This window comes from Suricata suricatta, chromosome 16 (assembly GCF_006229205.1).
Source record: "Suricata suricatta isolate VVHF042 chromosome 16, meerkat_22Aug2017_6uvM2_HiC, whole genome shotgun sequence".
In the NCBI taxonomy this organism is placed as follows: domain Eukaryota; kingdom Metazoa; phylum Chordata; class Mammalia; order Carnivora; family Herpestidae; genus Suricata; species Suricata suricatta.
In genome coordinates, this window is record NC_043715.1 from 47,052,130 (window position 1) to 47,079,327 (window position 27,198).

At 56.7% G+C, this 27,198-nt stretch overlaps 2 protein-coding genes across 3 annotated transcripts in view; both read left to right on the forward strand.

Annotated features, from left to right (window-relative positions):
• ATP1A3 (ATPase Na+/K+ transporting subunit alpha 3) overlaps nt 1-15,328 on the forward strand; it is a 19,946-nt gene extending 4,618 nt beyond the window's left edge. For both annotated transcript variants that reach the window (XM_029926615.1, XM_029926616.1), the window contains exons 4-23: nt 353-556; nt 1,772-1,885; nt 2,006-2,140; nt 2,512-2,629; nt 2,758-3,026; nt 4,344-4,542; nt 4,621-4,730; nt 4,826-4,960; nt 7,334-7,526; nt 7,816-7,991; nt 8,077-8,213; nt 8,543-8,693; nt 8,775-8,943; nt 11,484-11,638; nt 11,715-11,838; nt 12,596-12,741; nt 13,325-13,455; nt 14,059-14,160; nt 14,608-14,699; nt 14,932-15,328. In XM_029926615.1, coding sequence (XP_029782475.1) covers nt 353-556; nt 1,772-1,885; nt 2,006-2,140; nt 2,512-2,629; nt 2,758-3,026; nt 4,344-4,542; nt 4,621-4,730; nt 4,826-4,960; nt 7,334-7,526; nt 7,816-7,991; nt 8,077-8,213; nt 8,543-8,693; nt 8,775-8,943; nt 11,484-11,638; nt 11,715-11,838; nt 12,596-12,741; nt 13,325-13,455; nt 14,059-14,160; nt 14,608-14,699; nt 14,932-14,960 — 2,889 coding nt within the window. In that variant the 3' untranslated portion in view covers nt 14,961-15,328. The remainder of the gene's footprint in view (nt 1-352; nt 557-1,771; nt 1,886-2,005; nt 2,141-2,511; nt 2,630-2,757; nt 3,027-4,343; nt 4,543-4,620; nt 4,731-4,825; nt 4,961-7,333; nt 7,527-7,815; nt 7,992-8,076; nt 8,214-8,542; nt 8,694-8,774; nt 8,944-11,483; nt 11,639-11,714; nt 11,839-12,595; nt 12,742-13,324; nt 13,456-14,058; nt 14,161-14,607; nt 14,700-14,931) is intronic.
• Nucleotides 15,329-19,363: 4,035 nt separating this feature from the next.
• Nucleotides 19,364-22,345, forward strand: RABAC1 (Rab acceptor 1). Its single transcript, XM_029926670.1, has 5 exons — nt 19,364-19,557; nt 19,865-20,077; nt 20,373-20,470; nt 21,933-22,034; nt 22,124-22,345. The coding sequence occupies exons 1-5, from the start codon at nt 19,502-19,504 to the stop codon at nt 22,210-22,212; spliced, it is 558 nt and encodes a 185-aa protein (XP_029782530.1). The 5' UTR covers nt 19,364-19,501; the 3' UTR covers nt 22,213-22,345.
• The last annotated feature ends 4,853 nt before the right edge of the window (nt 22,346-27,198 follow it).

Genomic DNA, 27,198 nt, shown 5'->3' on the forward strand with positions numbered 1-27,198 from the left:
GGGGGCCTGGACCCCTGGGTCTGAGGGAGGGGGGCTGGGGGCCTGGACTCCTGGGTCTGAGGGAGGAGGGGCTGGGGGCCAGGATCCCTGGGTCTGAGGGAGGAGGGGCTGGGGGCCTGGACCCCTGGGTCTGAGGGAGGGGGGGCTGGGGGCCTGGACCCCTGGGTCTGAGGGAGGAGGGGATGGGGGCCTGGACCCCTGGGTCTGAGGGAGGAGGGGCTGGGGGGCCAGGACCCCTGGGTCTGAAGGAGGAGGGGCTGGGGGCTGGGCCTCCTGGGTACCTGGGGTCCTCGTGCAGGTTAGGGTGCCAAGGTTGCTCAGGGAGGGTTCCTGTGAATCCCATGTTCCCCAGGGTCTGACCCACAGCAAAGCCCAAGAGATCCTGGCCCGGGACGGGCCGAATGCGCTCACACCGCCGCCCACCACCCCAGAATGGGTCAAGTTCTGCCGCCAGCTCTTTGGGGGCTTCTCAATCCTGCTGTGGATTGGAGCCATCCTCTGCTTCCTGGCCTACGGCATCCAGGCCGGCACAGAGGACGATCCTTCTCGTGACAACGTGAGTGCCCTCCCCTCTGCCCTGCCAAGGGCCTGTGCATTTAGGGGCACGCAGCCCGCCCTGCCTCTCCCGCCCCTGCAGACTTCTCAAAGCCCACTCTCCAACTATTTTTCTCATCTGACTCTCGTCATCACTCGGTGAGGGAACCAGAGAAGGTGTGAGGGAAACTGAGGTAGCTTGTCTAAGGTCACACAGCAGGATGTGTGAGCTGAGGCACTGTCCCCAGGCTTTGTGATCTCAGTGACCTTGGGGGACAGGCACCACCAGGTGGTCCTGGCCTGAAAGATACCCCAAAAGGTGAGTGCGCTGGTGTAGAGCACCAGGCACACCCCCTGCTGATCTGTCAGACCCATCACCCAACACAGGGGGACACACAGGGGGACACAGCCTCAACAGACACTGCGCCCGTGAACACAGAGCCACACACCGGCTACATAGAGATCCTTGCACAACACAGTCACGCCTGGACAGAGATTCAAACACAGCTGCCTAGTTCCACACAGACACAGACGCAGACGCAGACTGACAGACAGAGAAGAAACTCACACACAAAGTTGCAGGCACAGCCTGGTGACAGACAGAGTGATGTGAGAATCAAGCACAGAACACATAGGATTCTCAGAAGTTAAAAGCCGGGGTGCCTGGCTGGCTCAGAGAGTGGAGCACGCCACTCTTGATCTCGGGGTCCTGAGTTCGAGCCCCACGCTGGGTGTAGTGATTACTAAAATAAATAAATAAGTAAGTAAGTAAATAAAACTTAAAAAAAAAAAAGAAAAGAAAACCTACAGGTAGACAGACACAGAATCTCAGACCTAGGCAGACTGAGAGACAGAGAGACAGAGATCGACGTACAAAGACTCAGACACAAACACTGCCGTCAGTTTAAAGCCAGGAATGCAGACAGATAGACAGACATACTGACCAAAACACAGACAGATCCGTGGGTGGATAATAGCAGACCCTCAGATTCTCTAACGTAGGTGGAAAGATAGATGGACACGCAAAACGGAGAGATAGACTCACACACGCCCATGTGCAGAGAGAGGGACTCAAACATGAACAAGGCGACAGACGCATGGACCACACGGCCTGGGGCCAGACGCACAGATACAGACCCCCCCCCCCCCCCCGCCGCATTGACTCAGCGTTCCCTTCCTGGATTCCATGAATCTCAAGGTGGGTGGCTCTGAGGCCTGACCCCGTGTCTCCCCACAGCTCTACCTGGGCATCGTGCTGGCGGCCGTGGTCATTATCACTGGCTGCTTCTCCTACTACCAGGAGGCCAAGAGCTCCAAGATCATGGAGTCCTTCAAGAACATGGTTCCCCAGGTGAGTGGAGCCCAGGAAGGGGCAGCTGGGAGCAGAGCTCGGGGGCGGGGGGAGGGGAGGTGTGCCTTACAGCCCCAGGCAGAGAGCTGGGGTGCTGACTCTTCTCCGTTCTGCCCCCAGCAAGCCCTGGTGATCCGGGAGGGTGAGAAGATGCAGGTGAACGCTGAGGAGGTGGTGGTGGGGGACCTGGTGGAGATCAAGGGTGGAGACCGAGTCCCGGCCGACCTGCGGATCATCTCAGCCCACGGTTGCAAGGTTGGCCTGTCCTTCCTGGAACAGCTCAAGTGCCCAGGCCCCCAGCCCCTCCTCCCTCAGACCCAGGGATCCAGCCCCCAGCCCCTTCCTCCCTCAGACCCAGGGGTCAAGCCCACAACCCCTCCTCCCCCAGGACCTAGGCGTCCAGGCCCCTGGCCCCCTCCCCTCAGACCCATCTTAGACCTTGGCAACAAGCCCCTGCTTCCTACCTTCAAGAGCCCCACTTCTAGCCCCCCAGACACCACTCACCCGCCCAGGGGTCCAGGCTTCTAGTTGTGACCTCCGGGGACGTAGGCTTTAGCCCCAGTGTCCTCTGGACAAATGCCCCCTCATCCCAGGGCTGAGGCCTTTTTCCTCTCACCCACCCTCAGGTGGACAACTCCTCCCTGACTGGCGAATCAGAACCCCAGACCCGCTCTCCCGACTGCACTCACGACAACCCCTTGGAGACTCGGAACATCACCTTCTTTTCCACCAACTGCGTGGAAGGTGGGGCAGGGTGTGCAGGGGGGGCGCCCAGTTTGGGGCAGGGCTGGTCCAGACAGAGGGATGTGCATCTGGGATTCGGAGTTCCTCTGAACTTCACCGAGACCCCATCCCTGACTCTGACCCCACAGGCACGGCTCGAGGTGTGGTGGTGGCCACGGGTGACCGCACTGTCATGGGCCGCATTGCCACCCTGGCTTCGGGGCTGGAAGTGGGCAAGACGCCCATTGCCATTGAGATAGAGCACTTCATCCAGCTCATCACCGGCGTGGCCGTCTTCCTGGGCGTCTCCTTCTTCATCCTGTCCCTCATCCTCGGATATACCTGGCTTGAAGCCGTCATCTTCCTCATCGGCATCATCGTGGCCAATGTCCCAGAGGGCCTGCTGGCCACTGTCACTGTAAGGCCCGGACTCCCGCGTCTGGGGGAAGCGGGTCGGGGGCCTGATTGCAGTTGTCCTGATGAGGACAGGTCATCAGCCTCCTAGATCCTACAGGACGGGACCCCGGCTTAACAAAACCAACAGACGGGAATCTTGAGACACACTGCAAGGCATCAGGAAGGGGCGAGCGGTCCTGGCCCTTCTTAAGTTTTACAAAATTAAGTTAAAAGTCTAAAGAATACCTGAAAATAGTTTATCAAGAAAAGAGCAGCTCCCCCAACCCTCCCTCTGTCCAGCAGGTGCGGCCATATCACAGCATGTGGGAAAGGCTGTTTTCAGGGAACAGGAATTATGATCTGCTCCTTGATTCTTCTTTTTTTATTAAAAATTTTTTTAACGTTTATTTATTTTTGAGAGAGAAATAGAAACAGAGTGTGAGCGGGAAAGGGGTAGAGAGAGAGGGAGACACAGAATCGGAAACAGGCTCCAGGCTCTGAGCTGTCAGTACAGGGCCCAATGCGGGGCTCGAACCCACAAACCGTGAGATCATGACCTGAGCTAAAGTCTGACGCTTAACCGACTGAGCCACCCAGGCGCCCCTACTTTTTTTTGAATGTTTATTTTTGAGAGAGAAAGAAAGTGCAAGGGAGGGGCAGAGAGAGAGGGAGACACAGGATCAGAAGCAGGTTCCAGGCTCTGAGCTGTCAGCGGAGAGCCCGACATGGGGCTCAAACTCACAAACTGTGAGATCATGGCCTGAGCCGAAGTTGGATGCTCAGCTGACTGAGCCACCCAGGCGCCCCTCGGTGGAATAATTTAGCATAAACCCTGTTTCTGGCTCTTTAGTGCTGGACGTTGTTTCTGAACTTCATGCAGCTGCAGGATCTTGTTGCTCTATGTTACTCCGTCTTTATTCTGCAGTTTAGTCCTCCTGTGCCTGGGGGAGGGGGGCTTGCCAGACAACACTCGTGTGTGTTTGTCTCATTGCTGTTTGTTGTTTGGGGGCAACGTTCTTTCATTTAGTTAAAAATTTTTTTAATGTTTATTTTTGAGACAGAGACAGAGAGAGTGATCAGGGGAAGGGCAGAGAGTGAGGAAAACACAGAATTGGAAGCAGGCTCCAGGCCTTGAGCTGTCAGCACAGAGCCCGATGCGGGGCTCCATTGTCGCTTAACAGACTGAGCCCCCCTGGTGCCCCCTGGGGGCAGCACTCTTTTACAACCCAAGATCCTTCCTGGGCTGGGCGGAGGGTGGGTTGTTGGTGTTCGTGGTGTGGTCCTACCCTGTCGCCTGCCTCTACCTGTGACTTGCCTGTCCTTGGACCCTGCCCCCTAGGTGTGTCTGACGCTGACCGCCAAGCGCATGGCTCGGAAGAACTGCCTTGTGAAAAACCTGGAGGCTGTAGAGACGCTGGGCTCCACATCCACCATTTGCTCGGACAAGACAGGGACCCTCACCCAGAACCGCATGACGGTCGCCCACATGTGGTTTGACAACCAGATCCATGAGGCTGACACCACTGAGGACCAGTCAGGTGAGAGTGGGGCCTGGGCAGGGACCAAGGGGGTTCTGGCCCCAAGACACTGTGACCCATGACACGTGCCTCCTTCAGGGACCTCCTTCGACAAGAGCTCGCACACCTGGGTGGCCCTCTCCCACATTGCCGGACTCTGCAACCGGGCCGTCTTCAAGGGAGGTCAGGACAACATCCCTGTGCTCAAGGTGGGTCCAGCCGCCTGCCTGGCCTTGGCCCCACACCCAACCCCCTGCCCCCCGCCCACCCGCCGCTCCGCTCTGACAGCCCTCTTGTCCCCCAGCGGGACGTGGCCGGGGATGCCTCAGAGTCTGCCCTGCTCAAGTGCATCGAGTTGTCCTCTGGCTCCGTGAAGCTGATGCGTGAGCGGAACAAGAAAGTGGCCGAGATTCCCTTCAATTCCACCAACAAATACCAGGTACCCTGGGCCATCCGGGAGAACAGGCCTGGGCCTCGGTCTCTCCCTATTGCGTGCAGGTGCTCACCTCGCCCCACGGCCCCCTTGCTTTGGGCAAGTTCCTAACCTCCCAGAGCCTTGGTTTCGGCATCTGTAAAATGGGAAGGGTAGTTATCTACCTGGTTAGGTTAGGAACAGGCAGCCCCGAGAGTGTGAGCAAGGTCTCTGCCCGTGTGGGAAGCAGAGGAATGGAGATCTGCCTGCCACAGAGAGTGAGTCCCAGCCAGAGATCTCTCATTCACTCAACAAACGTATTTTTGGGGGCAGCCACTGCACATCAGGCACACATGTTTAAGGCGCTGGAGTACCTATGGCAGCGAGTGAAAAGTGGAGTCTCTGCTCACATGAAACTTCTACCCTAGTGCTAGGAGACAGAGGATGCCAAAGGCATGAGGAACTATGCCAGCTGCAGGTGTCCAGGGGAAGAGTGTGCTGGGCAGTGGGCCTCGCATGTGCAAAGGCCCTGAGGCAGGAGTGTACGGGTGTGTCTGAACAACAGCCAGGATGATGGAGCAGTGAGCCAGGGCAGTGTGGTGGAGGTAAGGGGTGCCTGGCCAGGGCCCATTGGACTTGTGGGCCGTGGAGAGGACTCAGGTGTGACTCTGAGAGGGACAGGAGCCATGGGAGGGCTCTATACAGAGGAGAGGATGGGACCTGACTCCCGTTTTCTAAAAGAATTTCATTGAGGGGCACCTGGGTGGCTCGGTTGTTTAAGCATCCGATTTCGGCTCAGGTCATGATCTCATGGCTTGTGAGTTCGAGCCCCTTGTCAGGCTCTGTGCTGACAGTTCGGAGCCTGCTTCAGATTCTGTGTCCCTCTCTCGCTCTGCCCCTCCCCTGCCCAGTCCTTGTCTCTCTTTCTCAAGAATAAATAAACATTAAAACATATTTTTAAAGAGTTTCATTGAGCTATAACTCATAGGCCACAGGCCACCTACGTCAAGTGTATAATTCAGTATTCTGGTATATTCACAGATATATGGAGTCAGCTCACGGCTGTGGAACATTTGACCGCCTCAAAAGGAGGCCCCATCTCTCCTCACCTTTTGCCCACCCCGCTCCCCATCTCCCTGATCCCTAAGCAGTCACCAATCTACTGTCTGTCCTGTATGTGCTGACCTGTTCTGGACATTTCATATGAATGGAAGCACACGACACGTGGCCTTTTGTGACTGGTGTCCTTCACTTAGTGTAGCTTCCTCAGGGTTCGTCCGTGTCGTAGTGGGTGTCCACACTGCAGATGGCAGGATAGTGTGGCATGGTCTGGCTGCTCCCAGTTTTGTTCATCCGTTCCTCTGCCGATGGACATTTGAATTGTTCACCCCTTTGAGCTACTGTGCCTGATGCTGTTGGGAACACTCACACGCACGTTTCTGCGGGGACATACCTGGCCTGTCTCCTGGCCTGTCTCTGGGATGTGTACCTGGGAATGGCTGGCCCCGAGGCCCCCTCTACACTTCACCTTTCAGGGGACTGTCAGACTGTTTGCCAAAGTGGCTGCGCCATTTTCCACTGACTCACATTTTTAATTTTTTTTCTTTAAGAAGTTGTTAATGTTTATTTTTGAGAAATAGAGACAGAAAGAGTGTGTGTGAACAGGGGAGGGTAGAGAGACAAGGACACACAGAATCCGAAGCAGGCTCCAGGCTCCGAGCTGTCAGCACAGAACCCAACACGGGGCTTGAACTCACAAACCCATGAGATCATGACTTGAGCCAAAGTCAGACGCTTAACCAACTGAGCCACCCAGGCGCCCCTGACTCACATTTTTTAAAGGATCCTCCTGGCTGCCTTGAATGAATGAAAGAGCGTGGGGAGGAAATATGAAGACCTGGGGAGGGCAGACACGGAGACTCAGTGTGGAGGCTGCTGTGATATTCCCTGTGAGAGATGGGGGTGGCTGGAGGGGAGGGCAGGGGGGAGGTGAGAAGAGGTTGGAATCAGGGTGTATCTGAGAGGTGAGCTGAGCGTTTGGTGATAGGTCAGATGTGAGATCAGAGGGAGCTGGGTGAGGCAGGGAGAGAGACACACATCCTAAGGATGGCCGAGATTTCCGTGCGAGAGACCCACGGGCAGAAATGTCTGTGAGACAGAGAGGCAGAAATGGGCAGGGGGAACCGAGATCTCTGTGGGAGACCCTGAGAACCAGATGGAGATCTCTTGGGTAGAGAGATTTGGGCAGGGCATCCCCGGGGAGGCCCAGCTATGGTCTGTCCTGCCTTCCGGGGCTCTGAGCTGGAGGAGGGGGGGGTGGGAGGACAGTCCTCTCCCCCAAGCTGGGAGCGGGCAGCTCCATGCCCGCCCTACACCCTCCATCCTCCGCCTTGTCCACAGCTCTCCATCCATGAGACCGAGGACCCCAATGACAACCGCTACCTGCTGGTGATGAAGGGCGCGCCCGAGCGCATCCTGGACCGCTGCTCCACCATCCTGCTGCAGGGCAAGGAGCAGCCGCTGGACGAGGAGATGAAGGAGGCCTTCCAGAACGCCTACCTCGAGCTCGGCGGCCTGGGCGAACGTGTGCTGGGTGCGCTCCACGGGTGGGGCTGGGGGGGGGGGGCTGGGTCCAGCTCCGGGGGGCCCTTGAGGGTGTGGAGGGGTGTGTTTCCGCCCAGAGCCTGGCTCAGAATAGCACCTCCCAGAATGCACCATGAATGAATGAATGCATGAGTGAGTAAGTGAATGAATGAGAGGGGAAGGCATGGTCAGGAAATGAATGTTGACAGGCTGTCCCACCGGCTGCGGGGACCCTGACTGCCGGGAAGCACGGGGGTCGAGGCTGGAGCCCTCATGCCCCCAACCCGTCCTGCCATCAGGTTTCTGCCACTACTACCTGCCGGAGGAGCAGTTCCCCAAGGGCTTTGCCTTTGACTGTGACGATGTGAACTTTACCACGGACAACCTCTGCTTCGTCGGCCTCATGTCCATGATCGACCCACCCCGGGCAGCCGTCCCTGACGCAGTGGGCAAGTGCCGCAGTGCCGGCATCAAGGTGTGGCCTGGGGCAGCCGGGGAGGCGGGCCCGGGGCTCCAGGGGCCAGCATGGAGGCTGGACCATCTCCAAACCATGCCCGCAGGTCATCATGGTCACGGGTGATCACCCCATCACCGCAAAGGCCATCGCCAAGGGCGTAGGCATCATCTCTGAGGGCAACGAGACTGTGGAGGACATCGCTGCCCGGCTCAACATTCCCGTCAGCCAGGTCAACCCCCGGTGAGCCTGCCCGCCGGGCACCCCCACCCCACTCAGGCTTCCGGCCTCCCACTGGGACTGCCTGTCCCCCCTTCCTTCTGGGGCTCCCCTGTTGACTCAGCGCCTGGGTCCTGCTCCCCCTCCGCGTGTGAGGACAGACAGCCTGGGGCAGGGCCAAGTCCCAGCGTTACGGCTCACGGGCTGTGTGACCCTGGGCAAGTCAGTTACACTCCCTGAGCCTCGGCTTGAGAACCTGGTCCTCTGCCTGTCCCGTGTGGCGTGGCTTCGGTCGGCCTGGCCGTCTGTCCGCCAATCCCCGCGCGTCCTGAGCAGCTGTCTGCGCTCCCCAGGGATGCCAAGGCCTGTGTGATCCACGGCACGGACCTCAAGGACTTCACCTCTGAGCAGATTGACGAGATCCTGCAGAACCACACGGAGATCGTCTTCGCCCGCACGTCCCCCCAGCAGAAGCTCATCATCGTGGAAGGCTGTCAGAGACAGGTGGGCTCGGGCCGGGGCCCCGTGGACGCGGAGGGGCTGGGGCCAGGCCCCCGGCGTCCTCCTCACCCTCTGTCCCTCCAGGGAGCAATCGTGGCCGTGACCGGCGACGGCGTGAACGACTCCCCCGCCCTGAAGAAGGCCGACATCGGGGTGGCCATGGGCATTGCCGGCTCTGACGTGTCCAAGCAGGCAGCGGACATGATTCTGCTGGACGACAACTTTGCCTCCATCGTCACGGGTGTGGAGGAGGGTGAGTTGGCCTGGAGACCGGCTGCCCTGCATGAGGCCCGAGAAGGGCGAGAGGGACGGGCCAGGGCTGCAGCCGAATGACGGTGGGGAGACCCCAGAATCCTCCTGAGCCCCCGGTGGAGCCTGAGCTCCACCCTTCCTGACTTCCTCCCCCCTGGGGGTGGGGGCTCTCTGGGGGCGGGGCCGCGCTGACACATTCCTGGGTCCCCACATCACCCAGTGCAGGCCCAGGCTGGTGGGTGATGCAGACGTGAGAGAATTTTAAAAATACCTTTAAATGCAAGGACGGGGAAGCAGAGGGTCCTTCAGGAGCCCTGTGGAGCCCCCACTCCCACTGAGCCTGGGGTTAGGGGGCAAGGGTGCTTCCCAGGGTGGACAGGGATCACTCTACAGAGTCCCAAGGGCTGAGTTGGGATGTTCACGTGGCGTGGTGGCAGGGAAGGGAGCTCTGGCCGTGGAACAGAAGGAGCACAGGCAGGGAGGTGTGAGGGAGCGTGTGTGGCACCGGACCCGGTGTCCAGGGTGGGGGACACCGAGCCCAGGCTGCAGAGCCGAAGGCCGCTGCCTCCTCATGTGGCCACAGATGGGGCTTGTTCACAGTTAGTTTTATCCTGATCACCAAAGTCATTCCTGATAATTAGAGGAAATGTAGGCCAGCATTAAGCAGAAAATTAGAATCACCCGTAACCTCAGCATCCGGAAATAGTCGCTGTCGTGCCCGTGCTGCATTTTCTCGCAGTTTCTCTCTCCCATGTGAAATGTTCCCCAGCGTGAAAAATAATGCATGATAATAGGGAGTCTAAGCAGTGAAGGCTAAGGGCGACAGACACCCGTATCCCTTATCTCCTTTGTCCCAGGAGACGTCACTATTACCCCTCTTTTATTCCCTAAGTCATCTGCGTGTGTGCAGTGCACACACTTGTGGATACACCGTTCACACTTTCCAGACATTTCCCGGGCTCCTTCCTACCTTGTGCATCTTGCCTGGTGCTGGAGAGACAGAGCAGACATGATTGGTCTCTCCCCTCAAGGAGCTGGGAGAGGCAGCTTTAAACAACTAAACACACAAATTGTAACCTAACAAATGTAGTTGTAAGTTGTGACAAGCCCTAAGGAGCTGGGTGGAGATGCTATGGTAGATGGTTACAAGAGTCCTGCCTAGATGGGGGGCAGGGGCAGGGCAGGCCTCTCTGAGGTGGAAAAACCCCACAAAGTTTGACTTCCAGTAGGAGAAATTCCAGGTAAACCCGAGAGCAGAGCTGAGAGGCTGCTCACCATCCACGGCAGCTCAGGGCGCATCTTGTTTTGTCTCAACACCCACGCTGGATTGTGTTGAAGCATATTTATTTATTTGTTTATTTTTGTTTATTTTTTTGAGAGAGACAGAGCACAAGTGGGGGAGGGGCAGAGAGAGAGGGAGACACAGAATCCAAAGCAGGCTCCAGGCTCTGAGCTGTCAGCGCAGAGTCTGACGTGGGGCTCAAGCTCATGAATCGTGAGATCATGACCTGAGCTGAAGTCAGATGCTCAACTGACTGAGCCACCCAGGCGCCCCAGGTTGAAGCACGTTTAAATCATCCCTCCATTGAGGCTTTAGGATGAGACACTAGTCGTTTGTGGAGAGCAGAGGGTGCATGGCAAGAATAGGAAATAGCAGGTCTTACTTAAACAAAGGTGATCAAACCATCCATGCCACTGTGCAGCCTGCTTTTCTGTTCCACATGGATGACGTTTCTTGTTATTCATGCTTCTCGGTGCACTGGGGAAGATGGAAGGGTGCTGGCTGGGTTAATCTTTAGTTTCTTTTTGCCTACACACACTGGACTTACTGAGTTTGCATTGAGATATGGCACGCATACAGTAAGCTGGGCAGCTTGAGTTTTTACATGCGCACACACCTGTGCAACTGCCAGACCCCCATCGAGGTAAAGAACATTTCCAGTCCCATTAGGGTTTCATTGCCTCCCCTCCAGCCCTTATCTCCCTTTCTAGAAATAAGCACTACCCCAACTTTTAGCACCATAGATAAGTTTTGAACCTCACCTAAGTGGAGTCATGTGATATGAATGCTTTCGTGTCATGTTTCACTCAATATAACATCTGTGAAATTCATCCACGTAGTTGGGTGTGTCAGTGGCTCGTTCCTTCTTCCTGCTGAGTAGTATTCTGTTGTGTGGATGTACCATAGTTCATTTATCCTGTCCCATGCTGATGGGCATTGGGGTCAGCTTAGGGCTTTAGCTATGGTGATAATGCTGTGGTGAACCTTCCTGCACTTTTTGGTGGACATAAACACCTATTTAAACCCAGGAGAACAATTACCAGGTCACTAGACCAGGGAGGTGGTTAACTTTAATACAAACTGCCAAACAGTTTTCCAAAAAGGCTACATTTCAAGAACATTTGAACAGCGCATCATGGCCCGATGTCTACACGGGAAGGTGGGCAGGTAGGAGGGTGGATTGGGAAAGGACTCGGGGACCAGGCAGGGAAGGGGCAGAGGCCCAGGGTGCCTGGGAGCTGAGCCTGCCCCTGCCTCAGGCCGCCTGATTTTCGACAACCTGAAGAAGTCCATCGCCTACACTCTGACCAGCAACATTCCTGAGATCACACCTTTCCTGCTGTTCATCATGGCCAACATCCCATTGCCTCTGGGTACCATCACCATCCTCTGCATCGACCTGGGCACTGACATGGTGAGCCCCAGCCACTCTCCGGGCCCTGGGAGGGGAGGGTCCCCCACTGCCAGCTCACGTGACTCTGTCCGCCCAGGTCCCTGCCATCTCCTTGGCATATGAGGCTGCAGAGAGTGACATCATGAAGAGACAGCCCAGGAACCCACGCACGGACAAGCTGGTCAACGAGAGGCTCATCAGCATGGCCTACGGGCAGATTGGTGAGGACTTGGGGACCACACCTGGAGCAGTGCCTGGTCCAGAGCGAGCACTCTGAAACCCTGTGTTGTATGTGTCCGGGGGAAAGTAGGACTCGGTGCTGGAGGTTTGGAAGGAGTGACTTGCAGATGGGTGGTGGTCACCAAGGTGAGGCCGGTACCGGTGGAGGACAGGCCTGGGGGTGCATCTGGGGCGCACAGGGGACACGGAGTAGCAGATCAGGGCTGGCCCCAGGCTGGCCACTGCAGAGCCCACTGTCCCACCCGCCTCCATGGTGCGGAAGACAACATCAGCCTATGAGCGCTCCGAGGGCAGGAGTGAGTCCCAAGCCCTCCCTCCTCCTCCTCCTCAACCTGTTCCTGGAGGTGACGTGTACAGAGCCTTTGGAGGAGCTGAGCTCTCCACTGCTAGGAGTGTTCCAGAAGGCAGAGGCTTCGTGGTGGTGGTCAGAGGCCTGGGGAGATACCTCCTGCATGGGGGTGGAGGGGGCCTATTAGGCTGAAACCCGGGGGTTCCCTGATGATCAGGTGGCCTGGGTCAGGTGGGAGAAAGCCTCCAGGTGAGTCCCTTCCCTGAGGCGCCAGTGCCAGATGCTCACCACCAGGTGGTGCCCTTGGGTCGCCATCCGGGAGCCCAGCCAGTGAGTTCTAAGGTAGCCTAACGGACCTCCCAGTGGGGAGTCTCTCCAGGCCTCCTAGGTGCTCTGGACTGGCTGCTGGCCCCCACCTGAGCCTTCCCTCATCTCCTCCCCACCCCCAGGAATGATCCAGGCTCTCGGTGGCTTCTTTTCCTACTTTGTGATCCTGGCAGAAAATGGCTTCTTGCCCAGCAACCTGGTGGGCATCCGGCTGAACTGGGATGACCGCACCGTCAACGACCTGGAGGACAGTTACGGGCAGCAGTGGGTGAGTGGCCGGGCCCTGCAGCGTGGGGGCCTCGCCGCCGGCACCCTGCCCATGACAGGAGCCCGGGGCCGGCTGGTCCAGCCATGCAGGGCTGCTCCCTAGGACGGCCCCTGTGCCCCCGGGGCAGCATCGAGATCCCAGCGCGGGGGGGGGGGGGGGGGGGGGGGGGGGGGGGGGGGGGGGGGGGGGGGGGGGGGGGGGGGGGGGGGGTGCTGGGGGCCTCCTGGCACTCTTGGCTCAGCCCACTGAGCCTCTGGTATCCGCTGGCCATGCTCTGCCCCACCAGGAGGGATGCCTCTGCTGCCTTCTTCCCCGTCCCTGTGTGTCCTTTCAAAGCCCGGCTGGTGTCCATTGTCTGGGGAGTCCTCCCAGGGTCTCAGGGTCCTGGGGGACAACTGAGGCCACCATAACTTCTCTCCTTCCCCATACAGACCCCGAGGGGCCATGAGTCAGAACAGGAAGGCCCGGTCAGGACAGAGTTGCCACTTGCCCCGGGGCCTGTGCAGGGGGCGTGGACGTGGACGAGGGGCATGTGGGCCCTGGGTGGGGGCTGGGCGCTGACTGCTTTTCACTTCTGCTGCAGACGTATGAGCAGAGGAAGGTGGTGGAGTTCACCTGCCACACGGCCTTCTTCGTGAGCATAGTGGTGGTGCAGTGGGCCGACCTGATCATCTGCAAGACCCGGAGGAACTCCGTCTTCCAGCAGGGCATGAAGTGAGGGCTGGCGCTCGGGACTCTGTTCTCTGTCCCCTCCATGTGTCTGTCTACCCCCCATGCACCATGTTTTGAGGGATTTTCCCTCAGGTGGTCCACCTGTCTCGGATTCTCTCTCAGTCTATCTCTATGTGCGTGCTGGGACGGGAGTGTCACTGGCTGTACCTTCCCCAGCCTGTCTGTGTGTCTGTTGCTCTCTCTGTCTCTCTGCCTTGATCTTTCTTTTTTTTTTTTAATTTTTTTTTAACATTTATTTATTTTTGAGAGAGAGACAGACCTCCTGGGGTAGGGGCAGAGAGAGAGAGGGAGACACAGACTCCGAGCAGGCTCCAGGCTCTGAGCTAGCTGTCAGCACAGAGCCCGATGTGGGGCTCAAACCCACAGAACCATGAGATCATGACCTGAGCTGAATTCGGACGCTTAACCGACTGAGCCCCTCAGGCGCCCCCATCTCCGCCTTGATCTTTGTGTGTTGCCACCTCTCTGTCTCTGTCTCTGTGTGACTCTGGGTCTGTCTGTCTCCGACTGCCCTTGGGTGGGCCTGTCTCTTGGGGTCGGGGGCTGGGTCGGGTTCTCTGGGTCCAGCCCTGCCTGTCCCTCCAGGAACAAGATCCTCATCTTCGGGTTGTTCGAGGAGACGGCCCTCGCTGCCTTCCTGTCCTACTGCCCTGGCATGGACGTGGCCCTCCGCATGTACCCTCTCAAGTGAGTGCCCCTCCTCTCCCACACCCCTGCTCCAGGACGCTCCGGGGAGCCTTCCCTGCAGGACAGCCTCACAAGCCCCCCTGTGGACCTCAAGCCCCACCTCTGTATCCCCATCACAGTCCCTGTTCTGTTTTCTTTTTTTTTTTAAAGATTTTATTATATTTAAATAATCTCTGCACCCAACGTGGGGCTCAAACTCACAACCTCAAGATCAAGAGTCACACGCTCCACCAACTGAGCCCACCAGGCGCCCGCAGTCCCTGTTTTGACGCCACTGAGCCTTCCCCCCGGGACATCCTCACGGGGGGGGGGGGGGCACCCTGCAGGCCCGACCAGGGCACCCACTGCCTGTGGGCCCACAGGGTGGTCCTTCTGTCCTCCAGACCCTGCAACTGTGTCCCCGCTTATGACCCTCACCAACGCCCCCGTGTCCTCCCCTCTCTGCAGGCCCAGCTGGTGGTTCTGTGCCTTCCCCTACAGTTTCCTCATCTTCGTGTATGATGAGATCCGCAAACTCATCCTGCGCAGGAACCCCGGGGGTGAGGGGGCCCCGCGGGGGGAGGGGGGAGGCAGGGACGCAGGGGGGCAGGTGGAGGTGAGGTGGGCTGAGCGCTGTGCTGACCTCTCTCTCTGTCTCCCCCACCTCCCTCTGTGTGGCCCCTCCGCCCCTTCCCCACTTCTCTCTCCCTCTGGCCCTCCCTCCTCCATCTCTGTCTCTCTCCTGTGTCTGTCTCCATGTCTCTCTCTGTTTCTTTTTTTCTTTGTCTCCAGGTTGGGTGGAGAAGGAAACCTACTACTGACCTCACCCCCCCCACATCGCCCATCTCTTCCCTGCCCCCCCAGCCCAGGACAGCCCCCCAACAGTCCCTCCATTTTGTATTCTGGGGGAGGGGCCCTCTCTCCCTGTGGCCCTGCCTTGGCCCTCACTCCCTCAACTTATCTCCTGCCTCCCGTCCTCTCTCTCCTCTGGCTGGCTTCTCTCCCCGCCCCTGGCCCCCCCACATCCGCCCCCTTCTTTTCTGTGTCTCTGTTCCTCTCTCTCTCCTCACCCCATCCTCCCTGCCCCCACCCAGCCCTCTCCGTGGGCTCTTTTTTACTCCCCCTCACCCCCGGCTGATGCCATCTCTGGTTCTGGACAATTATCAAATATATCAGTGGGGAGAGAGAAGTGTGTGTGTGCTTGCTTTTTGGCCCCGGGGTGTGGGCGGGCGCTTCCACCTGTTGCCTGGTGGTTCACGGAGCTCCAGGAATTGCCTGGCACAGGCTTGGGAGCCACGGAATCTCTGAGTCCTCATGTCATGGGGTTTTAGACCCGACCAAGGTTAGAGTGAAGAGCAGCTTGAAATAGCCAGGCATGGGATTATGGGATCAGAACAAGGGGGAGGAAGGAAGTCTTGGAAGCCTCTCCTGTTGGAGTAGGATGGGGCAGGAGGGGGCAGTGCCGGTGACAAGGACGTCGACGGTGATGGTGATGATGGTGATTCGTTGAGTGCCCGCTCTGTGCTCTGCCCTCTTCCAGTGCCCCGTGTGCATCAGCTCATTCAGTCCTCACCAGGAGTGAGGCAGAGAGAGGGAAGTGATTTGCTCAAGGTCACACAACTGACAGGTGACAAATCTGGGATCTGAATCTAAGAGGTCCAACCTCTAAGTGCTGTGCTACCCTCTCGCTCTTTTTACTGAGAGACACTTTCTGTGAAGTGCAAAACTCTTAACTCTTAAGGGCACAGCTCAAAGATTTTAAAAATTACACTGGGGGGCACCTGGGTAGCCCATTCAGGTGAGCATCCAACCCTTGACTTTGGCTCAGGTCATGATTCCAAGGGTCTGCACTGAGTGTGGAGTTTGCTTAAGATTCTCTACACCGCCCTTCCCCCCAGCCCCTCTCCCCCTCTCTCTCTCTTTCTAAAATAAAATTTTAAAAATTACATTGCATAACCACCACCCAGGTCAAGGTATGGAACATTTCCATCCACCCAGAAAGTTCCTGCCCCTTTCCGGCCAGCACCCCCAACACACCTGTTTTTGGACTTTGTATAAATGAAATCTTACAAGCATGGTGTCCAATGTGCCTGCTTTCTTGTTCTGAACACATTGTAACAACATCTTCCCGCTTAGGAATGGGATTGTTGATTATGGCACAGCTATGTTTAGCTTTTTAAAAAATGTTTATTTTTGAGAGAAAGAGCGAATGGGGGAAGGGCAGAGACAGGGGGAGACACAGAATCCCAAGCAGGCACTGTGCTGTCAGTGCAGAGCCCGATCTGGGACTCGAACCTACAGACCACGAGGTCATGACCTGACCCGAAAGCAAGAGTCAGAAGCCCTACGCAGCCCAGAGATGTGAGTCAGAGGAGGGCCTGGCGCCAGACCGGGGCCTGCCTGCCTCCCAGCAAAGGCGTCCCGGTGGCCCGGGTGCTGAGACCCCCCGTGAGTGCATGAACATGCCCACTGCACCAGTTACACTTTCCTACGTTAGTGCGTAATGGTCCATAGAAACGAAAATCGCCTCCAGATTTCTTTCAGTTAGCCAAAACGGGCACTAATGTAGGTCTTTTGTAAAAGTGAAGTGGCGTAACATGAACTTTTGGAAAGGGGGGGATACGCCTCACTTTACACCATTTTGGCTTATGAAAGGTTTTGTGAGAACGCTCTATTTTGGATAGTAGGGGAAACCTGTACTCCCATAGTCTGGGCCTCCACACAGACTCAGGCCCAGAGAGGGCAGGGACTTCCCTGAAGTCACACAGCAGGGATATAACTGCTGTTATACTGTTCGACACTTCCTCTAAAGAAACCCGACGGCTCTCAAAACAAAAATCAAATTCAGATTTCCCAAGGTTGGCCATGGGAGGCGGCCTCTGACTGTATTCTCCAAGATTCATCTCCCTCTCCAGGGCGCCCCTGCTTACCCCTGCTGTCCCCAAGGCTTTGAACTCAGGTGCCGCTTCCCCCATCAATGCATTGGGCTAACTGTGCCCTCACCGTCCTCCTTTGTAGCCGGCCCCAAGTGGGGCGCCTGAGCCAGATTCGGCTGCAGGCCCCGGGTTGACAAAGTGGGAAGGAACAGTGACCGGCCAATCTGACCTTCCAAGTGTGGCTCATTCGGGTTCAGCTCGGGACCTGCCCCACACGGGGGGCCTCCCGGCCTGTTGCTCTACCAGCCCCTGTGGCAGGGGCCGTCCCCACCTCATGGGAATGTCCTCCAGCCGGCCTCAAAGCCCAAGCCAAAAGGGACAGTGGGTCTTAGCAAACAGCGGGGTCAATAGTCACGTGCATATTCTAGCTGGCTATTCTTCCTCAGCTCCCCTTAGCCCTGAAACTCCAGGCCACGGAAGGGACCCCAGACTTCCACACCCATTTCCTGAGGCTGTTCCACTGTGCCCCGTTAGAAATCTGGCCATTTACCCACCCTCACTCGAGGGCAGGGGCAAAGGCTGAGAGGGAACCATGGCCGTGGGAACTAGAGAAAAGCAAGGGCCATGTCTCAGACACCAGCCACACCCTGGGATATCCAAGGGACCGGCAGCTTCTGATACATGACTGTTAAATTTAGGAAGGCAAGGGGCGCCTGGCTGGCTCAGTTGACAAAACATGCGACTCTTGATCTCGGGGTTGTGAGTTCAAACCCCAATGGTGGGTATACAGGTTACTTTTGGGGTGGCTGGGGGGCTTAGTTGGTTAAGCGTCTGACTTCAGCTCAGGTCATGATCTCGCGATTTTTGAGTTCGAGCCCCGCGTCAGGCTCTGTGCTGATAGCTCAGAGCCTAGAGCCTGCTTCAGATTCTGTGTCTCCACCTCTCTCTGACCCTCCCCAGCTCATGCTCTGTCGCTCAATAATAAATAAACATCAAAAATTTATAAATATCTTTTGAGAAGGATTAACTCTAGAAATAAACCATTCATGATGATGTAGTGGCAATAACATTGACTACCATTTATTGAAGAGAATAAAGTATCAAGACTCTTTTAAGCACTGTATATAGACCACTTAACTGAATCATCATAACCCCCTGAGTGAGTGTGGTACTATCAGAATTTCCACTCTGCTGATGAAGTCCCTGAGGTTCAAGGTCAACACATCCTAGATTTTCATCTCTGACTCCAAAATCCCAGCTCTTTCAGTTATAACAATTCCCTCTTTTATTTATTTTTTAAAAATTAAGGGGTGCCTGGGTGGCTCAGTCGGTTGGGCCTCCTACTTCAGCTCAGATCAGATCTCCCGTTCGTGGGTTCGAGCCCCGCGTCAGGCTCTGTGCTGACAGCTAGCTCAGAGCCTGGAGCCTGCTTCCGGTTCTGTGTCTCCTTCTCTCTCTGCCCCTCCCCCTTTCATGCTCTGTCTCTCTCTGTATCAAAAATAAATAAAACATTAGAAAAAAATTTCTAAAAATTAAGTTTATTTATTTTGAGAGAGAGCACATGAGTGGAGAAGGGGCAGAGAGAGAGAACCCCAAGCAGGCTCCACACTTCCAGCACAGACCCCAAGGTGAGGCTTGAACCCACGAAGAGATCATCACCTGAGCTGAAGTCAAGAGCCCAAGCTAACTGAGCCACCCATGTGCCCCAACTCCCTCTTTAAAAAATTCTCAACCCTTTCCCAATTCTCCTTTTCCTATGGGAGGGGCAGGGGTGTCCCAAGGTCCCTAGTTCTAACCCATTCATCCCTGGGAGCTCAAGGGTTGTGGGGGGAGCTTTGCTCTCCATCTTGGATACTCCCTCTGGCAACCATGGCCCTCTCGCCAGCCTCTGCCGCCAGGAAAAAATAGATTCCCACGAATTGTCTAGTCTCGCCATTCAAAATGCGGCCCATGGACCAATAGCATCAGCGTTACCTAGGAACTCGTAGGAGATGCAGATTAATGGGCCCCGCCCTGAATCTGCGGAGTCAGAACCTGTGAGTGTTTTATGTCAAGCCCTCTAGGTGTTTTGTATGCACTCTAGAGTCAGGACGACAGTTCTCCACGATCCCCATTGAAGCCCGCAGGGGGGTGAGTACACGACAACTGCTTTGGGCCTTCCATCTCCTTTCCGTAACAACGCCGACTCCTAAAAACCCACCTTCCCGGTGCCAGATACCCCGCTTCTGAAACTACAACGTCCACAATGCCCAGAGGCACTCAGGCGTTTTACGCGACTGCACCTCCAAGGTGTTTCGCGAGTCAGACCTTCCCGGACGTCATCAGGACTACAACTCCCACAATGCTCGGCGGCAGAACCACTGCCCGCGGCGGCTCCGGAACCGCGCCACGTCTGCTCCGCTGGGTGGGGCAGGGCTGGAGCGGGGCCGCCGGGGTCTGCCGGGCCCCGGGCTCGTTACAGCGGTGCTACCCCTCACGACACAGACATGGCGGCCGAGAAGGACCAGCAGAAGGATGCCGAGCCGGAAGGACTGAGCGCCTCGTGAGCAAGCCCGCTCTAGACCCCCCCTGACCGAAACCCGGGAGCCCTGGCCCCCCTCCCTCTTCGCCCTCGGGTCCCAGGAATCCGGGCCCCAAACACCAGCGTTTGGGCCCCTGGTGTCCTCTTCGAGGACTCTGGAGTCTGGGTCCTCAGCCCCCTCTTCCCCTGGGATCCAGGAGGCATGGACCCTTACCCCCTAGAACCCCCCGGAGTCCAGCCCCGCCTTGGTCCCCTTATTGCTCGGGGGTAGGGGATTGGGGGCCCGGGCTCCTTCCCGGTCTACCGCTGACCCGGCCCTGCCCACCAGGACCCTGCTGCCGAAATTGATCCCATCGGGCGCAGGACGTGAGTGGCTGGAGCGGCGCCGCGCGACCATCCGGCCTTGGGGCTCCTTCGTGGACCAGAGGCGCTTCTCGCGGCCCCGCAACCTGGGCGAGCTGTGCCAACGCCTCGTACGCAACGTGGAGTACTACCAGAGCAACTATGTGTTCGTGTTCCTGGGCCTGATCCTGTACTGCGTGTGAGTGCCTCTCCCGCCCCTCACTCAACCCCACGGGCCGGGCGTCGCCCCCATCAGGGAGCACTGCCCACCCCGCATCCTCCACACCCGGATCGGCCCCGCCCTCCGCGTCCATCCCTCCTCTGACTGGCCAGGCCCCTACTGCCCCGTCAGCCTAGCAGGGACACAGTGTGACCAGATGTGACCTGGTCTTGCCTCAAGGACGTAGCTTGCCGTCCACCGGTGTAGATGGTCAGGGTCCCCTTGGTTAGCTTATTCCCAGCTGCCTGACCTATGCCTCCCTACCCTGCTCTAGGGTGACGTCCCCCATGCTGCTGGTGGCTCTGGCTGTCTTCTTTGGCGCCTGTTACATCCTCTATCTGCGCACGTTGCAGTCCAAGTTTGTGCTTTTTGGTAAGAAATCCCAAATCCAGACGGTTCCTTGATTCTTATCCTGGTTTTGAAACACAAGCCTGAGACCCCAAATCCCGGTCTGCCTAAGCCTAGATCTACACTAGATCCCTCAAACTGGATCCATTAAAATTTCAGACACACCATATGCTCACACCCAGTCTCAGGGCCCCCTGTTGGTACTCCTCAAACCTGGAGATACCCCAGAACCTGCTCTTTACTCTGTCCCTTAAATCTACTTTTCCCCTCCATCCTCCCTCACCTCTGTAGAAAGCATCAGCTGCAGGTACCCACATTGGACACCAGGTGGCGACCTTTCACTGGCCTAGATCTGTGTCCCTGTCCTTTTCCTGCTTCCTGGGGTGGGGCCTGCTCAGAGAGGGAAGCTGAGGTTTGTGGCTCCTGTGGTCCCAGACTGGCTCTGGGCACCACCGGGAAGAAAGAGGGGCCTGAGTCTCCTCCCCGTCCCGCCCCCCAGGGGAAGCTCACGGTTCAGAGTGGAGATATGGGAGACCTGGGATCAAACAGGAAGGTCTAAGAGAGAGTCCCTTAGGGGCTTGAACTTCCTGTCCATGACCGGGGTGAGCTGGCTGAGGGGCATGTCAGGCACACACCGGGGGCATGGAGGGAGTGCCTGGAGCACAGCCCTGACTTGGCTTCAGCCCCCGCTGCCACGGAGGCACAGAGACCTGATCTTCCGCTGTGCCCCCAGAAGCCAGAAATCTATATTATTATGTGACATCATTCAGTTTCTCCACCAGCCATAAGTCAGGTTCTTGGGGAACATCGTACAGACACAAGAAACACATCCACAGGGGCACCCGGGGCGGGGGTGCTCAGTCAGTGGGCTCTTGATTTTGGCTTAGGTCATGATCTTGTGGTTTGTATGTTTGATTCCCACATTGGGCTCCATGCTGACAGTGTGTAGCCTGCTTGGGATTCTCTCTCCCTCTCTCTCAAAATGAATAAATAAACTTTGGGGGCACCTGGGTGGCTCAGTCAGTTAAGTGTCTGACTTTGGCTCAGATCAGGAATTCACTGTGGGTTCAAGCCTCACATCAGCCTCCGTGCTGACAGCTCGGAGCCTGGAGCCTACTTCGGATTCTGTCTCCCTCTCTCTCTGCCCTCCGCCACTTGCACTCTACCTCTCTCTAAAAAATAAATAAACATTAAAAAAAAAAGAGTGGTAGACTGGAGAAGGGGGTCACTGGGGGCTCCCTAGCAGGAGTGGGGCTGAAGGGCAGTGAGCACGAGGCGGGGGTGGGGGGGAGTGAGGAATGTGTGCTCTGTTCTTGCAGACGGTGGGAACATCAGAGAAATGGGTGAGGCCAGGGCTGGAGGGGGCCTTGACACAGGAGTTTAGATGATCCTGAGGCTCCCAGAGCTTGTGACATCAGACTGGGGTGGGGGGCACCAGGAGTTACTGGGGAGAGGGCATAAGTGTCCAATGCCATCTGTCCCCCAGGCCGAGAGGTGAGCCCAGCCCATCAGTACGCTCTGGCAGGGGGCGTCTCCTTTCCCTTCTTCTGGCTGGCTGGTGCAGGCTCTGCCGTCTTCTGGGTCCTGGGTGAGTACAGGGTCTGGGGAGTGGGGGGCCGGGGGAGTGGTGGGGAGCAGGTGAGCACGTGAGGCCCCCATCTGCCCGTTTTCCCATAGGAGCTACCCTCGTGGTCATCGGCTCCCATGCTGCCTTCCACCAGACCGAGGCGGTGGACGGGGAGGAGCTGCAGATGGAGCCAGTGTGAGGTGCCTGAGGCCCCGCCCCTGGTCACCCCTGCCCCGCAGGGCCCTACACTCCTGGCCAGAGGCCTCCTTCCCATCGCAGGCCCAGCAGGGGATTCCAGCTTCAGAAATAAAGCTGTTACAAGTTGTCATTCAGCCGATGCTCTCTGGGGTCTTCTGTGGGCCTGTGTGGGCTGGGGTGGGGGGTGCTGTGGAGACTGCAGAGACCAAGGGACCCCTGGGTGGGGGGAGCTCATTAAGCAAGATAAATGACTAAAGTATGGTAGGACAGCAGATGGTGGTACGTGCAGCACCCCAGACTGCCCCCATGTTCGCCGATTTGCTAGGAGGACCCTACATGGTTGGACCTACAGCTGTAATTCATTATCGTGAAAGATGACAAAGCGAGGAGAAAAGGCACGTGGGGCCAAGTCCAGAGAAAGGCACGGGCTTCCCAGAGCCCTTGCTCAGGGGACTCCCACGCTCGGTGCTCCGTTCCCCCGGCAGCCAGTTGTGACAGCAGGTGTGGATGTCTGCCAGGGAGGCTCATTAGAGCTGGTGCCCAGCCTTTCTCCTCGAGGGGGCGGGGACTGTCTAGCATCTCCCGGAAGTCCCGACTCCCAGAAGGAAAGCAGGCGTTGGGCATAAACGGTACCGTGGGCACAGACAGTGCAGACACAGTGAGTCACTCTTATCGAGGACCGGGGAGGATCCTTCTGGCATCCCAGTTCCCAGACACCGGCCAAGGGCCAGCTGTGCAAGCAGCCCTCCCCAAGGACAGCCTACCACGTTAACACTTCCCTGCACGAAGAAAGTTCTGGAGAGAGTTGCAGGTTTAAGGCCTCCCTGAGGTGACGCTGAGCGAAGGAGCAGCTGCAGCTCCTTAAGAAGAAAATGCTCTGGGCTGAGGGAGAAGCAGGTCAAAGGTCCGGAGGCGGCAGCCAGAGCGGGGGTCCTGGGGGAGCAGCCAGGAGGCCCCCGTGGCTGGAACAGCGGGCGGGGGACGGTGGGAGACTGGCCGGCTTTGGTGAGGGTCGCCACGTGAACACCGTCCGCCACGTGGGGGCGCTGGCGCAAGAGGAACACTGGGCAGACGCGACTCCAAAGTGGGGCTACGGCACCCGGGACTGATCCGGGAGGGCTCTCCGAGGAGGTGACCTTTCAGTGAGCCTTGAGGGGAGATGGAGGCGACTCCGGGAAGAGCTGTGGGTGGGGGTGGCCTGAGCAGAGCCGCAGCCCCAGCCCTTGCAGCGAGCCCCCAGACTCGAGGGTCGCCACCCGAACTCCGGCCGCTCACTTTCCGTCGGCTCGTGCCCACTGGGCGCCCCGCGTTGTTCTGGTCCGAACGGAGATGTGCTGTGAGTATAAAACCCACACCAGGTTTCAAAGATTTAGCAGGAAAGCGTGTAAAATGTCTTATTAATAATTTCCTACTCTGGTTATATGTTGGAAAGACAACATGTGGCAGAGACGAGGTAAATGTATTATTTTCACTTTTTTCTTTGCTTTTTAAGAAAGTTTTTAAATGTTTTTAATTTATTTTTGAGAAACAGAGAGAGACAGCATGAGCGGGGAAGGGTCAGAGAGAGAGAGAGGGAGACACAGAATCCGAAGTCAGGCTCCAGGCTCTGAGGTGTCAGCACAGAGTCTGACTCCGGGCTCGAACCCACGAACTGTGAGATCATGACTTGACTTGAGAGTCGAAGTCGGACGCTCAACCGACAGAGCCACCCAGGCACCCCTTTTATGGTTTTTAAAATGTGATTAAGTAGACGGGGCGTCTGGGTGGCTCCATTGGTTGAGCGTCTGACTCTTGATCTCAGCGCAGGTGTTGATCTCAGGTTCCGTGCTGGGCCTGAAGCCTACTTTTAAAAAGGTGCGATTAAGTAGAAAAGATAAAGTTACTTCAGGGCTGGTATCCTAGATCTACTGAACACGCCAGCTGACATGCTGGGGAAACGGCAGCACCACAAACAGACGAGGCCCTGCCCTCCCGGGGCTCACGTTCAGTGGGAGGGGCGCGCGATACAAACACCCAGCATACAGGAAACTCAGAAAGTGATCAGCTTGTGACACCAATAAAACAGGAGTGGGCGAGGCCAGAGAGTCCTTGTGGAAGGAGAGGGCTCACTTAGAGTGGTGAGGCAGGGCCCTGCGGGGCACGAGGAGGCGATTGCTCCTTGGAGGTCTGGGGGAAGAGTATTCAGGCCAGCAAGAACAGCAAGTGCAAAGGCCCTGGGGTCGGACCTGCTCAGGGACAAGGCAGTGCTTGTGGCTGGGGGAAGGGAATAGCTGTAGGGGATGGTGGTCGAGAGGTTGTTGGAGCCAGATCATGCAGGACCTACAAGCCATAGAGAAGGTCTTTGGATTTTAACTTAAGATAATGTGGACTCTAGAAGGGTTTTAAACAGTGGGAGCACAGAACTAGGTGTGAATTTTAGAAATATCCAGGGTGCCTGGATGGCTCAGTTGGTTAAGCATCCAACTTCGGCTCAGGTCATGATCTCACCACTTGTGGGTTCGAGCCCCGCGTCAGGCTCTGTGCTGACAGCTAGCTCAGAGCCTGGAGCCTGCTTCAGATTCTGTGTCTCCCTCTCTCTCAGCTCCTTCCCCACTCGCCGTCTATCTCTCTCTCAAAAATAGATACGTGTTAAAAAAAATTTAGAAATCTCCCTCTGAGGTCGTGTGAGGTATGGGCTAGAGAGGATGAGCTAGAGACATGGAGTGGAGAGGAGGGGCAGGGAAGGCGAATTCAAGACAAGGAGCTTCGTGACTGGCTGCGTGGGAGCTGAGTGGGAGGGAACAGGCAGGGATGACCCCCAAGCTTCAGTTTCCAACAAGGCAGGGAGCCCAGGGGGCCTGGATGCCTGGACCAGGACAGTCACCAGGGGCGCGCTTCCAGTAGCCGCCACCAGAGGGCGGAAAAGTGCTTCCCGTAGACCTTCTCCAGGGAGGGAGCCAGAGACTGACTTCTGGGAGATGAAACTTGGGAGCTCGGAGCACAGGCAGACCCCCTGGGTCTAGTCCTAGGCCAGGCTCCCAATCCCAGTTCTGGAGTAATAAATGGTGTTTTGTTTGCGGATTGATATGCCAATACTCCCTGGGGAGACCGTCTTCATGCCCATGGGGTGGGTGGCCACTCCGTCCAGTTTGCACTGCTGAGCCTGGAGGGAATGTGCTCAGGCTGCCTTGTTTGTATGTGATGAGGTCAAGGGCCCAACAGCCAGGACTGAGATCACTGAGGCAAGTGGTCAGCAGCCTGGGGTTGGGGGGTTATGGCCCAGAGGTCTAAGGTCGGGGGGAGGGGGGTGGCTGATTACAGGTCCCTAATTCTAATGTTCGGTTATTGAGATGCCTCAGACCAGAAGTTTCCATCAGGATGGTCACACCTGTTCCCATGCATCATTCCTTTTTGAACTCACGTCGAGAGGATTGGATTGGGGCAACAAAAACAAGGGCAAGGGGACAAAGGGCTGCTTGTCTGTTTTGGGGACAGATCCTGGGGGTCCGGCTGGCTGTCCAGGAGTGACAAATTGGGGATGTGGCTGTCGACTTCATGATTAAAGAGACTGTGGGTCCAAGTTTGGTGTGACTGGGACAAGGGATCTAGTCCGGTGCCCAGTGACGGGACCAGGGAGTGCCTAAGCCTCATTTTAGGGGTCAGGTAGGACATCTGGTTGTCTTATTTGAGGAGACAGTTTCTAGTCTGAGGTAACAGAAATTGCGGATGGGGCTCCTGGGTGGCTCAGTCTGTTAAGCATCTGACTCTTGATTTTGGCTCAGGTCATGGCCTCAGGGTCCTGGGACCAAGTCCAAGTCAGGCACTACACTGAGCGTGGAGCTTGCTTAAGCTTCTCTCTCTCCCTCCCTCTCTCTCTCTCTCTCTCTCTCTCTCTCTAATATAAAAAAATAAATTTGGAATCTTTTATCAACTTTGAGGTGATCATTTATCTAGCTTTGGATGACAGAAAAGGAGTGTGGGTATCCAGGTGGCTGATTTGGGAGAGTCCAGGACCCTTGCTTGGGATCCCAAGGTAGGGTGTCCCCTTGGCTGGAGGTGACCTGATTGGGGTCTGATGTCCCATGGAAGCAGCAGAGAGAGGCAGGCCATGCTGTCTAGTTTGGAGCAACAAGGGGTCCTGGGGGCTCTGCCGTGTAACTTGGGACAACAGAGATTGAGGGGTCTCATTGCCATGTCCAGTGGCAGTGACTGAGGAGTCTCATTTTTTAGTTTGGGGGATGTCTGCTTGTCTCGTTTGGGGTTAAAAACACACAATGGGTCTAGTTCTCAAATGTTAAGCAACAGATTAGGGACTCTTTTGTCGGGATGGGAGTGTCTGGGACTAAAGTTGTCAGAGATGGGGTGATGGGGCTGGGATTCTAAGATCTAGTCTGAGGAAACAGATGGTAGGCTAGGCTGCGACACCAACATTAAACACTTTTTTAAATGTGTACTTATTTTGGGGGCACCTGAGTGGCTCAGTCGTTTAAGTGTTCAGCTTTGGCTCGGGTCATGATCTTGAAGTTCACTAGTTCGAGCTCCGTATCAGGCTCTGAGCTGTCAGCACAGAGCCCGACGCGAGGATCGAACCCAAGAACTGTGAGATCATGACCTAAGCTGAAGTCAGACACTTAACCGACTGAGCCACCCAGGCGCCCCAAGACACCAACATTTTAAGGTTTGGGAGCCAGACTGAGCTTTCAGTGACTAGTTTGGAGCAACAGAAATCGGGGGTCAGGTGGACTCCATCGGGGTGTCTGAGACTTGTGGTCTGGTCATCTCATTTGGGGCATCAGACACACAGTTTGTCCGGTTTGGGGTGATAGAGACTGCCAAGGGACTGGTTACCTGGTTTGGGGTGGTTACATGGGTCCAGGGCTTTGTTTTGGGGTGACAGACTGATTGGGGTCTATTGTTTGGCCTGGAAGGCAGAGCTTAGGGACATGGTTCTCATGATCGGGATTTCAGAGGACTCTGGGCTTTCTTTGTCTAACAGGGAGGCCAGACC